This window comes from Gracilinanus agilis, chromosome 1 (genome assembly GCF_016433145.1).
Source record: "Gracilinanus agilis isolate LMUSP501 chromosome 1, AgileGrace, whole genome shotgun sequence".
In the NCBI taxonomy this organism is placed as follows: Eukaryota; Metazoa; Chordata; class Mammalia; order Didelphimorphia; family Didelphidae; genus Gracilinanus; species Gracilinanus agilis.
This window is the reverse complement of record NC_058130.1, coordinates 179,901,831-179,914,650: the sequence shown is the minus strand read 5'-3', so window position 1 is coordinate 179,914,650 and position 12,820 is coordinate 179,901,831. Positions and strand designations below refer to the sequence as shown.

General features: G+C 36.3%; 1 protein-coding gene across 1 annotated transcript in view; it reads left to right on the top strand.

The window, feature by feature from the left end:
* Positions 1-10,522, top strand: part of ZC3H7A (zinc finger CCCH-type containing 7A) — a 64,482-nt gene extending 53,960 nt beyond the window's left edge. The window contains exon 22 of the mRNA XM_044659100.1: positions 9,361-10,522. Coding sequence (XP_044515035.1) covers positions 9,361-9,550 — 190 coding nt within the window. The 3' untranslated portion in view covers positions 9,551-10,522. The remainder of the gene's footprint in view (positions 1-9,360) is intronic.
* Positions 10,523-12,820: the final 2,298 nt, after the last annotated feature.

Genomic DNA, 12,820 nt, shown 5'->3' with positions numbered 1-12,820 from the left:
CGAGAATATTAATAACTCAGAATTTAACACACAAACAGGGTTAAAACCTCAAGTCTTGGTGAGGGGGGAAGGAATTTATACCTAATCCGGTCCCTAAAGCCATGGTTAGAGACTTAAAAAGCCCTGGAATGGTGGAAGAAACGGTCACATTTCAAACTCTGATTCAAGAGAAGCTATTTTGTTCTCAGTGCTCTGTAGACAGGCAGCAAGGGGGAGGGGCAGGCTCAGACTCTTACCATACAGAGAATGTGCTAATGGGAGGACATTTTCCAGGAAGTGAATTCTTGTTGTGATTACCATGGACCTTCTAATAGAGAGGCATTAAATTCTAAAGCCACCACTATCCAGCTGCTAGAGAAAGACACACAGCTGTTACCTTTGCATAACAACAATGACCAGAAAGATCCTTTAATCACCATCCAGATTAATGGAGAATACATCTGTGGGATCATTGATAGGGGGGCAGATATCAGTTTGAGGAATCTCCCTAATGATTGTGAAATGCTTGGTTCAGTCATTGTGAAAGGAGCATCTGGCGTTCCACAGACTGCACAGAAGTTTCAACCAAAAATGGTGAAATTGGAACCAATAGAATTTGACCATCACTTCTTATTGTTACCATCGTGCCCAAATAATCTCATAGGTAGAGACATTCTGTGCAAACTTGCAGCTACAATTTATTGTGAGCCAAGTGGAGAACTGTATTTGCACCTGCCTAAAAGGTCATTGAAACATCACCCTGACTTGTGCTTAGATAGGATAGCAGAAGATCACACAGTTTTAGTTCTGGATCAAAACAGCTTATATAAGATTCCAGATACCCTTTCTGTAGGAGTATGGGCTGGGAGTTCAGCAGACGTGGGTAGAATCCTATCTGCTAAGCCAGTGAAAATAAAAGTGAAAAAAGGAATGCAACCGCCTAGAATTCCTCAATTTAAACTAAGCAAAGAGGCTGTAGCTGGAATAAAACCTATAATCCAAGGCTTATTGGATTAAGGCATCCTGGGTGCATGATTTTTCTGAATTTAACACTCCTATTTTACCAATCAAGAAGGCAAAGTTAGATGCTAGTGGTAACATTCAGTGGAGAATGGTACAAGATCTTAGAGCAATAAATGCATATGTGGAAGAGATCCATGCAGTTATTCCAAGTCCATCACAGATAATTGCTGGGATTACTCCGGATTCAAGATGGTACACCGTGATTGATCTGTCCAATGCATATTTCAGCATTCCAATCCACCAAGACAGTCAAAGATTGTTTGCATTCACCTGGGAGAACAAGACAATCTTTTGGAGTTGTCTTCCTCAAGGTTTCAAAAATTCGGCTTCAATCATTTGTCAAATATTGCAAAAAGATCTAGAATCCATATCTTTCACTGCTAGCAAATTGGTGCATTATGTAGATGACATCCTGCTAATGTCGCCAACAGGAGAGATCTGTCAGAGAGACAGCATCCATCTAGTGGAAGAACTATATAAGAGAGGTCATAGAATATCCAGAAACAAAGTCCAGTGGGTCAAAGAGAGAATCGAGTTTTTGGGATTCACACTTCAGGGTGGAACTAGAAGTATATAAAAAAAAAGAGAATTGAGGATATACAGAAACTCAGCTTACCTAAGACCAAGAAACAGCTAAGAGCAATATTTGGCATGACTAGTTTCTGCAGACAGTGGATACCTGAGTTTTCTCTACTTTCTAAGCCTTTAACAGAATTAACCAGGAAAGACATCAAAGAGCCACTGAAGTTAACAAAAGAACACATACATGCCATTGAGAAGTTAAAGTCAGTAATTCTTTCTTCTCCTGCACTAGGCATTCCAGATCACAACAAAGTTTTTCATCTATTTATCTATGAGGATAAGGGAATAGCTTGTGCAGTGCTAACACAATATTTAGTAAGCAATTTATGACCTGTGGCGTATTATAGTTCTACAATAGATCCTCAGGGAATGGTTTCCTGTTTGAAGATTATTGCTGTTGCAGCTTTGATGGTTGGGAAAAGTTCTAAGCTGGTTCTGGGAGGGGAACTCAGATTGTATTCCCAGCATCAAATAGAAACAACACTGAGGAATGCAAATCTGCAGGCTTTCACATCTCAGTGAATCTCTCAGTACCAAGCTACTTTGTTAACAAATGAAAACTTGACTTTCCAAAAGTGTAAATCCATCAATCCAGCGACTCTTATTCCAAAACTTCCATTAGAAGGGGATAGCCTTCATATTTGTGAGAATACATTAGAACTAGTACAAAAGACTAGAGAAGATCTTTCTGATGTTCCTATGGAAGATGCCGACCTTACACTTTTTTGTGATGGCTCGGTTATCATCATGGTGGAGAAAGAGTGACTGGCGCAGCTGTAACTACCCAAAATGAAACCCTATGGTTTGCAGCGCTTGGGCCAGACATCTCGACTCAAGGAGCAGAAATTGTCGCATTGATTCAAGCATTGAAAATTGGTAAAGACAAAGCTCTTAATGTTTTTACAGACTTGAAGTATGGTTTTTCAATTGTGCATTCTTCGGGAGAAATTTGGAAGAAAAGAGGGTTGTTAACATCTAATGGGAAAGCAATAGCATATGGAAAACTAATTAGCGAATTGTTAGAGGCCATACAATTACCAGCAAAGTTATCTGTCATACACTGCAGGGCACATCAAAAGCTAGTGGGACCAGTATCGATAGGCAATCACAGAGCGGACATTACAGCAAAATTTGCAGCCAGGTGTGGACAAAAAGCTGTATTTCACTTAGCTTTAGTGGATAGAGATGAACTATTACAAGCCTATTCACAAAAGGAAGTGGAATATTGGCAGAAAAATCTTGGAGCCACTCTGGTGAATGGAGTGTGGATGTCAATCTCTGGTAAACCATTTTTGCCGAAATTACTGCACCATACTACATGGGCAGCAATGCATAGAAAAGGCCACTATGGAGTTTTAGGAGTGGTAGACACAATTCGCAAAAGCTGGATAGCAGTAGGCATGACTACAGAAGCCAAAAGAGCGTGTGATGATTGTCTCATATGTCAGCAATACAACAAGGCTGTAATTAAGACAAGAGCCTTTGGAGGGAAACCAATAGCTTTCACACTGTTTGAGTGGCTACAGATAGACTATGTCATGATGCCTAGATGTCAACAGTACAGGTACATACCCGTGATAGTGGACAAGCTGACTAAATGGCCAGAAGCATTCCCAGCTAGAAAAAATGATGCAGCTTTTGTAGCAAAGATGTTATTGAGGGAGATAATTCCAAGGTTCTCTATACCATCAGTAATTTCATCTGACTCTGGTAGTCATTTTGCAAATTCTATTTAAAGCAAATCTACCAGGTGTTAGGGATCAAGAAACACTTGTGTTCTATCTATCGACCTCAATCGCCTGGACCTGTGGAACGGACTAACCAAATTCTGAAATCTATGATTGGAAAGCTATGTACAGAGAGTCATCTTAAATGGCCAGATGTTTTACCTATGGCACTTTTCTATTGAGAAGTCAACCAAATAGTCAAACCCATTTGTCACCATTTGAGCTATTATATGGTCAGCAGCCAAGGATGGGAAAAGCTTCACGAGACACTAATTACCTATCACATTTAGGGATTGAGTGCAAAATCTATGAGTATGTCACATTATTAAAAGAAAGATTGAATGAACTACAGTCATCTCTAATACAACAAAGAGTTCCTCTTGACTTTAGTCTTCATGATTATCAACCTGGAGATAAAGTATATATTAGAAACTTCACAAGAAAATCAGTATTACAACCAAAATGGAATGGTCCTCAAGAAATAATCTTGGTAACACCATCTTCAGTAAAGGTTAAAGGAAAGGATGCGTGGTATCACTACATCCACCTAAAGAAAGACCTCAGAAAAGCAAAGTCCTCATCAAGAAATCAGTCTGAAATGCAAGAAACAGAATCTCAACTAAACAGGCAGTCTTAATCACAAGACACAGAATCTGACATAGAAATAGAACCTCAAAGTAAAAGATCATACTTGAAAGCAAAGCCTCAAACAAGAAAACACCAAGAAATAGATCAATTTCAAGAACATGATACTCAAAATCACTGATTTAGATCACACAAAGACCTCATTCATGTATGAAGATCAACAGTTAAATCTATCAGAAATTAGTAGTGAAGAAGAAGAAACAGAATATTAGTCTAAACATTATATATCTACATCATAGACAAGTGCAAACAAAAAGTCTTATAAAGGAATTTTGTGGCAACACAAAATTTTGACATAACATTGCACAGTCACGCATTGGTTCCTGATCCAGGGATTCTTCAATCAAGTCAATGACAGACAAGATGGGTTTCCAGCAAAGGAGAAGAGAGATGAAATCCCGAAGAGTTCCAGAGTTATCAGGACATCAGGACCAGAGCAAAGACAAGAGGAGATATTGCACTGACAGACTGTACAAGGACCTGAACTGTGACAACAACTGTGACTTGGACATCATCACCAGGAGACTCACAAGAAGAGAAGATCAGCAGATGAAGATTAGGTTTGAATAGGTGCAAGGTTTTCACATTCAGATACTAATCACAAGGGAAATGCACATATAGAATGCATGCAACAGAACATAAGCTGATTGACAGAGGAATTCTGAAGAAGAAGGTAAGTATAAACAGAGACAGTAAATGTTAGGTCATGCGTCCAACACATAGTTGCAATAAGGTCACTTCACATGTACATATTGTAAATAAATGTATATAGTTGAATAAGAAACTAAATGACCCAAATGAGCAAGAGAGTTAAGATTCCTTGCAAGGTCTAAAGTAGTCATTTCATGAGAACATCACATGAAAACCATGTACATATGTAATATTGTTACTAACATATATTGCATAAGTCTACTAACCCGTAGGGAAAGAGTAGATGTAGGGATGTTCAAATTTTAGTTAGTACAGGGTCAGTGTAAAATAGTTATGAATGTTCAAGTAGAATTGTTTGAAAGAATGTTAGGTAGACATTGTATAGAGTAGGTTAGTTAGAATTGAAAACTAATTGACTAACTCATTAACTATAGTATAAGATTTACTGACAGACTAATGTTTCTAACTATAGATTAGGGAAGAGAAATGTTAGAGTGTAATATGAGTTAGGAATGTTGTTTGAAGTTAGTATTAGAAATATAGACAGAGTTGTTGCAAATTTCTTTGTCTTAGGTTAGGAAACAACATAGGTGATTGTTTTTAAATGTTATGATAATGTTCATATGTTATGTTTATGTTCAATTGATGTGTTCATGGAATGTTGTATTCAAATCCCACACTTTCCCACAGAGAAATCTATCCTAAACCCTGTCATTAGCTTTAGGCTAGTTAGTTAGTTAAGGCATTAGATAAGGTAGGATTTATTATTTTTTGGGGAAGGGATAGTTAATGGGATGGGAACACATAGTTAAGATTAGAATAGTGTAGAGATCATCCATGGACAAGAACAGCTGGAAATTTACAGGTTGAAATTTCGAAAAACAAAACAGCATTCATGTTATATTGAATCTCTGGGAGCTAGAAATTCACTGTTGATTGACAGGTGAATCAGTTGGATGGAATGTTCCCAGAGAGGCATGACGACTCAAGAGAGGGCAGTTGAGAACCCTGACAGAAGTTCTTGGGTCTTTACCTGTCTCTGAGGCTGGAGATCAGTGTGGATCCTGGTCTTTGGGGAAAGAGAGACTTGCAAACTCAACCCTGCAAGCTCCTCCTGTGTTTCCTGTACCTTCATCAACCTGTATTAGACCACCATCTCTGTTTCTACTGCCCCTAGATATTAGGAAGTAAATCATCTTAGTCATCTAGGCTTCCCAGGGCCTGGGAGGGATCCAGGAAGTGGGCAGGAGAACAAGAGGGTTGGAAAAGGGTGGATATCTCAACTGATTAGGCTTAAGATCTACTGAAGAAGAAGCTGAAGATTTCACAGCAGTTTGCCTGCTCTGGTTTAGCCCTGGCCAGGCTGTACCAGAGAGAAGCTATCATCTTGATTCCTTCATTTGCCTGCAGTTAGAGATTCATTAGTATCAATTTAAAGTAGGGTCTCCTAATACCTCAATCCCTTACCATTATCCTTCTGTACCAAATATGTTTAAAGTACCTTCCTGAATTGGTTTCCAAAGCTTATTTGGGAAGGGAGTCACGCAGTCAGATTACCCACGTTACCTCAGCTGAAGAGCCCAATAATTAATATCAATTAACCCCAGGTGGGTCCTGAAGGGATAAAAAAAACTTTGACCTAAAGGATCCTGCCTGGGCAACTGTTATAAAGAAGAAGTGTCATCCTCTGTACTCCATCTTCATATACATCAAATAGATAGTAGTATCCTCTTTTAATATAACACATGTGAGGAACAAGAAAAGGCTTGTTTTTCTGGAGTGTGTTATATTTAAAGGAGGTCACTTGTATCTATTTGAGGTAGTAGAAATGATGTACAGAGAGGATAAGATGACACTTCTCCTTATAACAGTTGCCCAGGCAGGATCCTTCAGGTCAAAGTGGTTTATCCCTTCAGAACCCACCTGGGGTTAATATTATTAAATTTGGGCTCTTCAGCTAGTATAACGACGATATTTTGATTGCGTTGTCTCCCTTCCCAAAACAAGCTTTGAAACTGATTTAGGAAAGTACTTTAAACTTTATATATATATGGTAAGAAGGATAAGGGTAAAGGATTGGGGTAATAGGAGACCCTACTTTAATTGTTACTAATGAAACTCTCAACTGCTGGCAAATGAAGAATCAATGTTAGCTTCCCTCTAGTTCAGCCTGGCCAGGACTAAACCAGAGTAGGTAAACTGCTGGGAAATCTTCAGCTTCTTCTGTAGATCTTAAGCCTTAATAGTTGAGATATATCCAGCCTTTCCACCCTCTTCTTCGTCTCCTGCCCACTTCCTGGATCCCTCCTGGGCCCTGGGAAGCCTAGATAACTAGATGATGAAACTCCTAATATCTAGAGGCAGTAGACACTGAGGTGGTGGTCAAATACTGGTTGATAATGGCATATCAAGGACAGGAAGAGCTTGCAGAGTGATGTTTGCACTCTCTCACTCCGAGACCAGGATCCACCAATCTCTAGCCTCAGGATAGGTAAAAGACCCAGAACTTCTCCCCAGGGTTCTCAACTGCCCCTCCTGCCTCTCGCATGCCTCTCTGGGAACATTCTATCCAACTGACTTATCTGTCAATCATTGAATGAACTTCAAGCTCCCAGAGATTCAATATAACAAGTGTAAATTTCAGGAAGGAGAATAATATATATAATGAGTCTGAAAACAGGTTGGGATCAAGTTTAAAAAGACAAACATTTGGGTTTATATTTGATTCAAGAGGCAACAGAGTTTATTGAGCAGGAAGATAAAATAGACCCTATACTTAAAGAAAATCTCTTCAGCAGCTATGTAGAGGTAGATTAGGGTGAGGGGACACTTGAGACATGGAGAACCATGAGTCCATTGTAATAGTTCAGGTGAAAGGAAATAAGGGCCTGAATGAAGATGGTAACTGTTTAATGAAAGAAATTGAATATAAGAGATGTGGTGGTAGAAACAAGATTTGGTGACTGATGAGAGACTGGAACAGTGGTGGTCCCTTCCACAGAAATAGAGAAATTTTATAAAAGTGGAGGGCTTTGGAATAAAGATGCGTTTTGTTAAGAAATACTGAATTTGAGATGGATTTGAACATTTAATATGAAGTATCTAAATAAGTAATTGGTGGTATACAACTGGATCGAGCTCAGGAGAGATTTTGATTAGATATATAGATCTTTTAATCATTTGCAAAGAAATCTAATTAATTAAATACATGGAACCTGATGAGGTCATTAAGAATATAAAACCAGAGACAGAAGTGGTGTGCCTGACTTTCTAGCCTCTTTATCATTAAACATTTCCATCTTTTTATTTTTGCTCATTTTCTAGGTATGAGGTAAAATGAGGTGTTTTGATTTCTATTTCTCTTCTTAGTGATTTAGAATAGTCTTTCACATGGTTGTTAATAGTTTATAGTCTTTCTTTGAAAGCTGTTCATATCCTTTGACTTCTTACCCATTGGGTATAGCCCTTGATCTTATATATTATATTTGTTTCCAGAGTACCTTTGATCAGATCCTATCAGAGTTATTTAATGCAAACATTTTTTCACTGAATAATAGCTTCTCCTATCCTAGTGGTACTGATTTTATCAGTGGAAAAGATTTTCAACTTCATGTAACTTGACATGATCTCCAGTATTTAATGATAGAGAAGAAATTAGGAATATTAAGAATTCAGAAAAACCTGGTACCATTTATATCAACTTATTAATATGGAGTGAAATAGAACCATCAAATAACAGTATGTACAATGACTATAGCAGTGTAAGCAGAAAGAACAGAATTCCCAAACTGAAGGTGGTATCATCGCAATGACCAATTTTGGCCTGAGAGAAGAGTTTAGAAAAAAGACCATCTATCCCTTTGTTGAGGTGGCTATAGAACTATGGGTGTGTAACTTAATATATACTCTCATGCCTGGTGAATATATTGGATGTATTTTTGAACTGCTTTTTACCCTTCCTTTTTAATTCTTTGTTACATGGAATGGATTGCTAGATGGTGGAGGGGTGAAAAGTGATATATTAAATGTGATGTTAAAACAAAAGTTATCAGCTAAGATGTCAGGAAATATAAGTAATTAACTTTTTAAAAAATGTTTTATTCTTATGTTTATCTAGAAGATTCTCCAGGCTAGATATATATATTATAAAGTATTCTTCAGGGTGAATATTTACATAGTTTCAAAAAGTAGACTCTTCTTATGTAAGTACATAGAAATTTTAATATTTTAGAATTTAAATTTAGACAATTTAATACTAGAAATATTTAAATAGAAATTTTAATTTAAATTAGATATTTTATATAGAAAATTTAAATTAAATATTTTATATTTAATGCCACCTATAGTTTTTATTTCCTTTTATTAGTAATGTATCCCTTAAGTATCTTTTAGTCTATGTATAGTATCTTTATTTGAGATTAAGCTTACAGTAATTCTCAAGTTATTCATTAATTTTTTTGAGCATTAAGAATTTTTATTGGGGGCAGCTGGGTAGCTCAGTGAATTGAGAGTCAGGCCTAGAGACGGGAAGTCCTAGTTTCAAATCTGGCCTCACTTACCCCCATTGCCTATCCCCTACCATTCTTCTGTCTTTAGAAGCAATAGGGAAGGTAAGGGTTTAAAAAAAGAAAAAACAACAAAGAATCTTTACTAAAGGTCTTATATAAAGGAATAAATTTAATTATAAATCAGTGATTATTTGATAATAGAACAATAAATTGATTAAACTTCAAACATAAACTTCTTTTAATAGATATGTGGCTGGTACTTGCACAGAAGGCAACACGTGTAAATTTGCCCATGGAAATGCTGAACTTCATGAATGGGAAGAACGAAGAGATGTTCTAAAGATGAAGCTTAGCAAAGCAAGAAAAGACCACTTGATTGCACCAAATGATAATGACTTTGGAAAATATAGTTTTTTGTTTAAAGATTTAAACTAATACTAAAAGTGATATGTATGTTTCCTAATCAAAGCATCAACTTGAAAATTTCAAAGTATTCAAAAGCATGTAGCAGAGAAGCTGCAAGTTTTCTGCTTGTATTGGCATATATATTGTTCCTCCTGAACAACATTCTACAGTGGATATGAAAATGGGGTGTTTAACAGATCTGGCTGAGCTGTCATGAAACCAGATGGTAAACTGACAGGCTGCCATAAAGTATACCAGATTTGCCATCTGTTGAATACAGTTTTGGATGGAAGGTTGTTAGGGGGGAAAAGGATGAGGAAAAGGAAAACCTCTTGAGTTGGTCCTTAAGCTGAGACCTTTAAGGTAAGAATAATAAGTAATGTTCTGGAATAAGAAGAAAATGATGGGTGAAATTCTTTAAGTGTTTTAATGGAAAGAGTGTTTAAAAAGAAATAAAGTTTGCTACTTATCTGTATGTAGGTTGCTAAAAAGGATTTTCCTAATAAAGATTTTAAGCAAAATAACCATTTAACACTAATAATATATGTTGAATGGGGTATTTTTTCTCTATTTGTATGTTTCATTATCACTTACTGAAAAGAATCTTGAAGAAATGTGCACTAAGAATTTTTGGAGAATCAGTGGGCTGAAATTTTTTTTTTGTTTTTGTTTTTGTTTTTTTTGGTCTTTGCTGTTTAAATGATGATTTTTGAAAGATTTTACCTGTATTGTTGGTATTGTGTATTGTATGGACCAATATTGCCTGTAATCAAACTTTATATAAATGCCTTTTGGGGGAGGGTGGGCCAGTCCTTTTTAATGAAAGAAATATTGTTGAAATGTTTTATTTTCCTATTCAACATTAAGGTTCTTCAATTTTTTCTTTGTAGTTAGGAAATTATGTACTAAATGCTTATACATTTAGCCGCCTTTTTGAATGTATGCTTTTTCTTTCTCTGTACCTTTTCTTTTTGGATTAATAAGAATCTTCTGTGTAATTGACTTACATGCTATTTCTTATATTAGCTCTAGTACTGTTCCATGTTTTATCCTAAAAGGAGTGCATGATGTCTTCTGAGGTGAAACCCAATATTACATCATCTTTAGCTTTTTACAGTACCATCTTTCATATCAATTTATGAGATCATCATATCCATGCTATTTTGAAATAAAGCCGTAATGTAATTAAAAAGTAATAAACTACTTCTACTCACTGCTAAACTATTCTCTTCCTTTTAAAATTAGATGATTATTGCATGTAATTCACATTTATGGTTATGGGCAAGTTTTTAGTTAATGTTTTGAACAGTATAATCAGTTTTTCCCCATCTTTCTATCAGCAGCCATTTTTTGAAGTTCAGAGATTACAATTACTTTAATTTAGGGTATTGAGGAAAATTTTCACCAGTATGGGCTTTCTATTGAAACTGTTATTCATTAGAATGGCAATTGTTCTTTAAGACATACTCAGTTCTAGTATTGATTTTTCCAAAAGCTGGACAGCAGTCAGATTTTTGCCAATATCTTTTTGTAATGATTGCAAAATATTTGTTTTGGAATTGAGTTCAAAGAATGGTATCCTTATCTGAAGTCCTCATTTTGACTTTTTCCATGAGGTATTTGCATTTATTTTCAGTGAGGGTAGACTAGAAAATGCTTTGAAATCCCTATAAAAAATATGACATGTAAATAAAACTTCTTTCAACTAAAGAGTAGTCTAGCTAAGTCTGAAGCAGGTAGATTGTGTATGCGATACCATACTGGATCTGAAGTCAAGAAAACCTGAATTCAAATGTGACCTCAAGACACTTACTAGTTGACTTGCCAAGTCAACCCACATGCTTCAGTTTCATCATCTGTAAAATGGGGATAATAATAATAACTATCTCCCAGGGTGGTTATGAGGATAAAATGGCATAACACTTATGAAGTGCTTTGCAAACTTTAAATGTTTATATTATCATGCCTTTAGCTCTGTCCTCATTCTCATACATACCTTCCTGAAGAGTTGTACAACACATATCAAGCTCAAAATGTTTCTATAGGAAATAGTAATTTTTAGTGATTAAGCAGAAAAAATGTATAGGTCAAAGACCTGAGAAGATAAGGCATACTGAAAGTAGTGGTATGATTTAAGATGGAAAGTTCATTCCCAATTCAGTTGTAATACTTCCAGTAACTATTCAGGCTGTGTGTGATTAAGCCACTACATAATGCTGGACTATAGTAAAGCTTACTAAGCCATTAATGAACTTTGGTATCTTAAAGAAAAACCTCAGGAACTATACTGTCATTCTAAATTAGTGGGCCTTCTAAGATGATTGACTCATTGCTCTGCTAAAGCTTCAGAGAATTATATAGTAACTTAATGTTTGATATTGGATTAATGACTGTGCCTTTATGTTGAATGTAGTTACTACAGGTACATTTTTAGTAATAACTCGGTTTCAATAAGAGATCCTCGAAATAGAGGACCTCACTTCAAATCCTAGCTATTTTACTTAGTACCTGTGTGATCTTGACTAAGTTACTTCTCTGGACCTTGGTTTCCTCATCTGTAGGATGAGGGGTTTAATGGGACTAGTCCTTCATGGGCCCTTTTCAGTTTTAAAATATTTAACCCTATGTCTTTCAGTATATTTGTGATCTCATTCATTTGGAGCATTCCCTCCACCAAGACAGACTGCAACTAATCCATGAATTTATGCATTGTCCTCCAGTGACTATTCCTAAATCTTTTCTGATTGTATGCTTCTCTTATGCAGTTCATTGTTTGTAATATGTTATATTTTATTCATGCCTGCTATGTGCTCTCCACTGTCTTTTGGGTGACCTTAATTCTTTGTGGACTATAGTAGTCTTCCTCATTGTGGAAGTCCTCATCACTGGCAGAATATTACAAAAAGATGGGGCTTTGTTATACTGAATAGTTAACAGTACATTCAAGGTTAAAATTACACCTCCACCAAGAGAAGTTTCTATTGCACTGTGTGCTGAAGTAGCTTTGGTAGGGGAAGTAATAGTAAGGGGAAAATGTTTAAAAAACGAAAATACTAAAACTTGTATAGTAGTACTAGTAGAGGGCACAAGCAATAGCTCGCTTGCATAATAGCTTACCAGTGATGGGCAAACTTTTTAAAGAGGGGGCCAAAGGAAAGGAAATGCTCATCTGTCAGTCTGTTTCTAAGACAACTCATTGTATTCCTCAGATTAGGAATAATGTCACATAGCCAAATAGAACATTTCAAGGGGCTGCATCTGGTCCGTGGGCTGTAGTTTGCCCAACACTGGTGTAGAGAG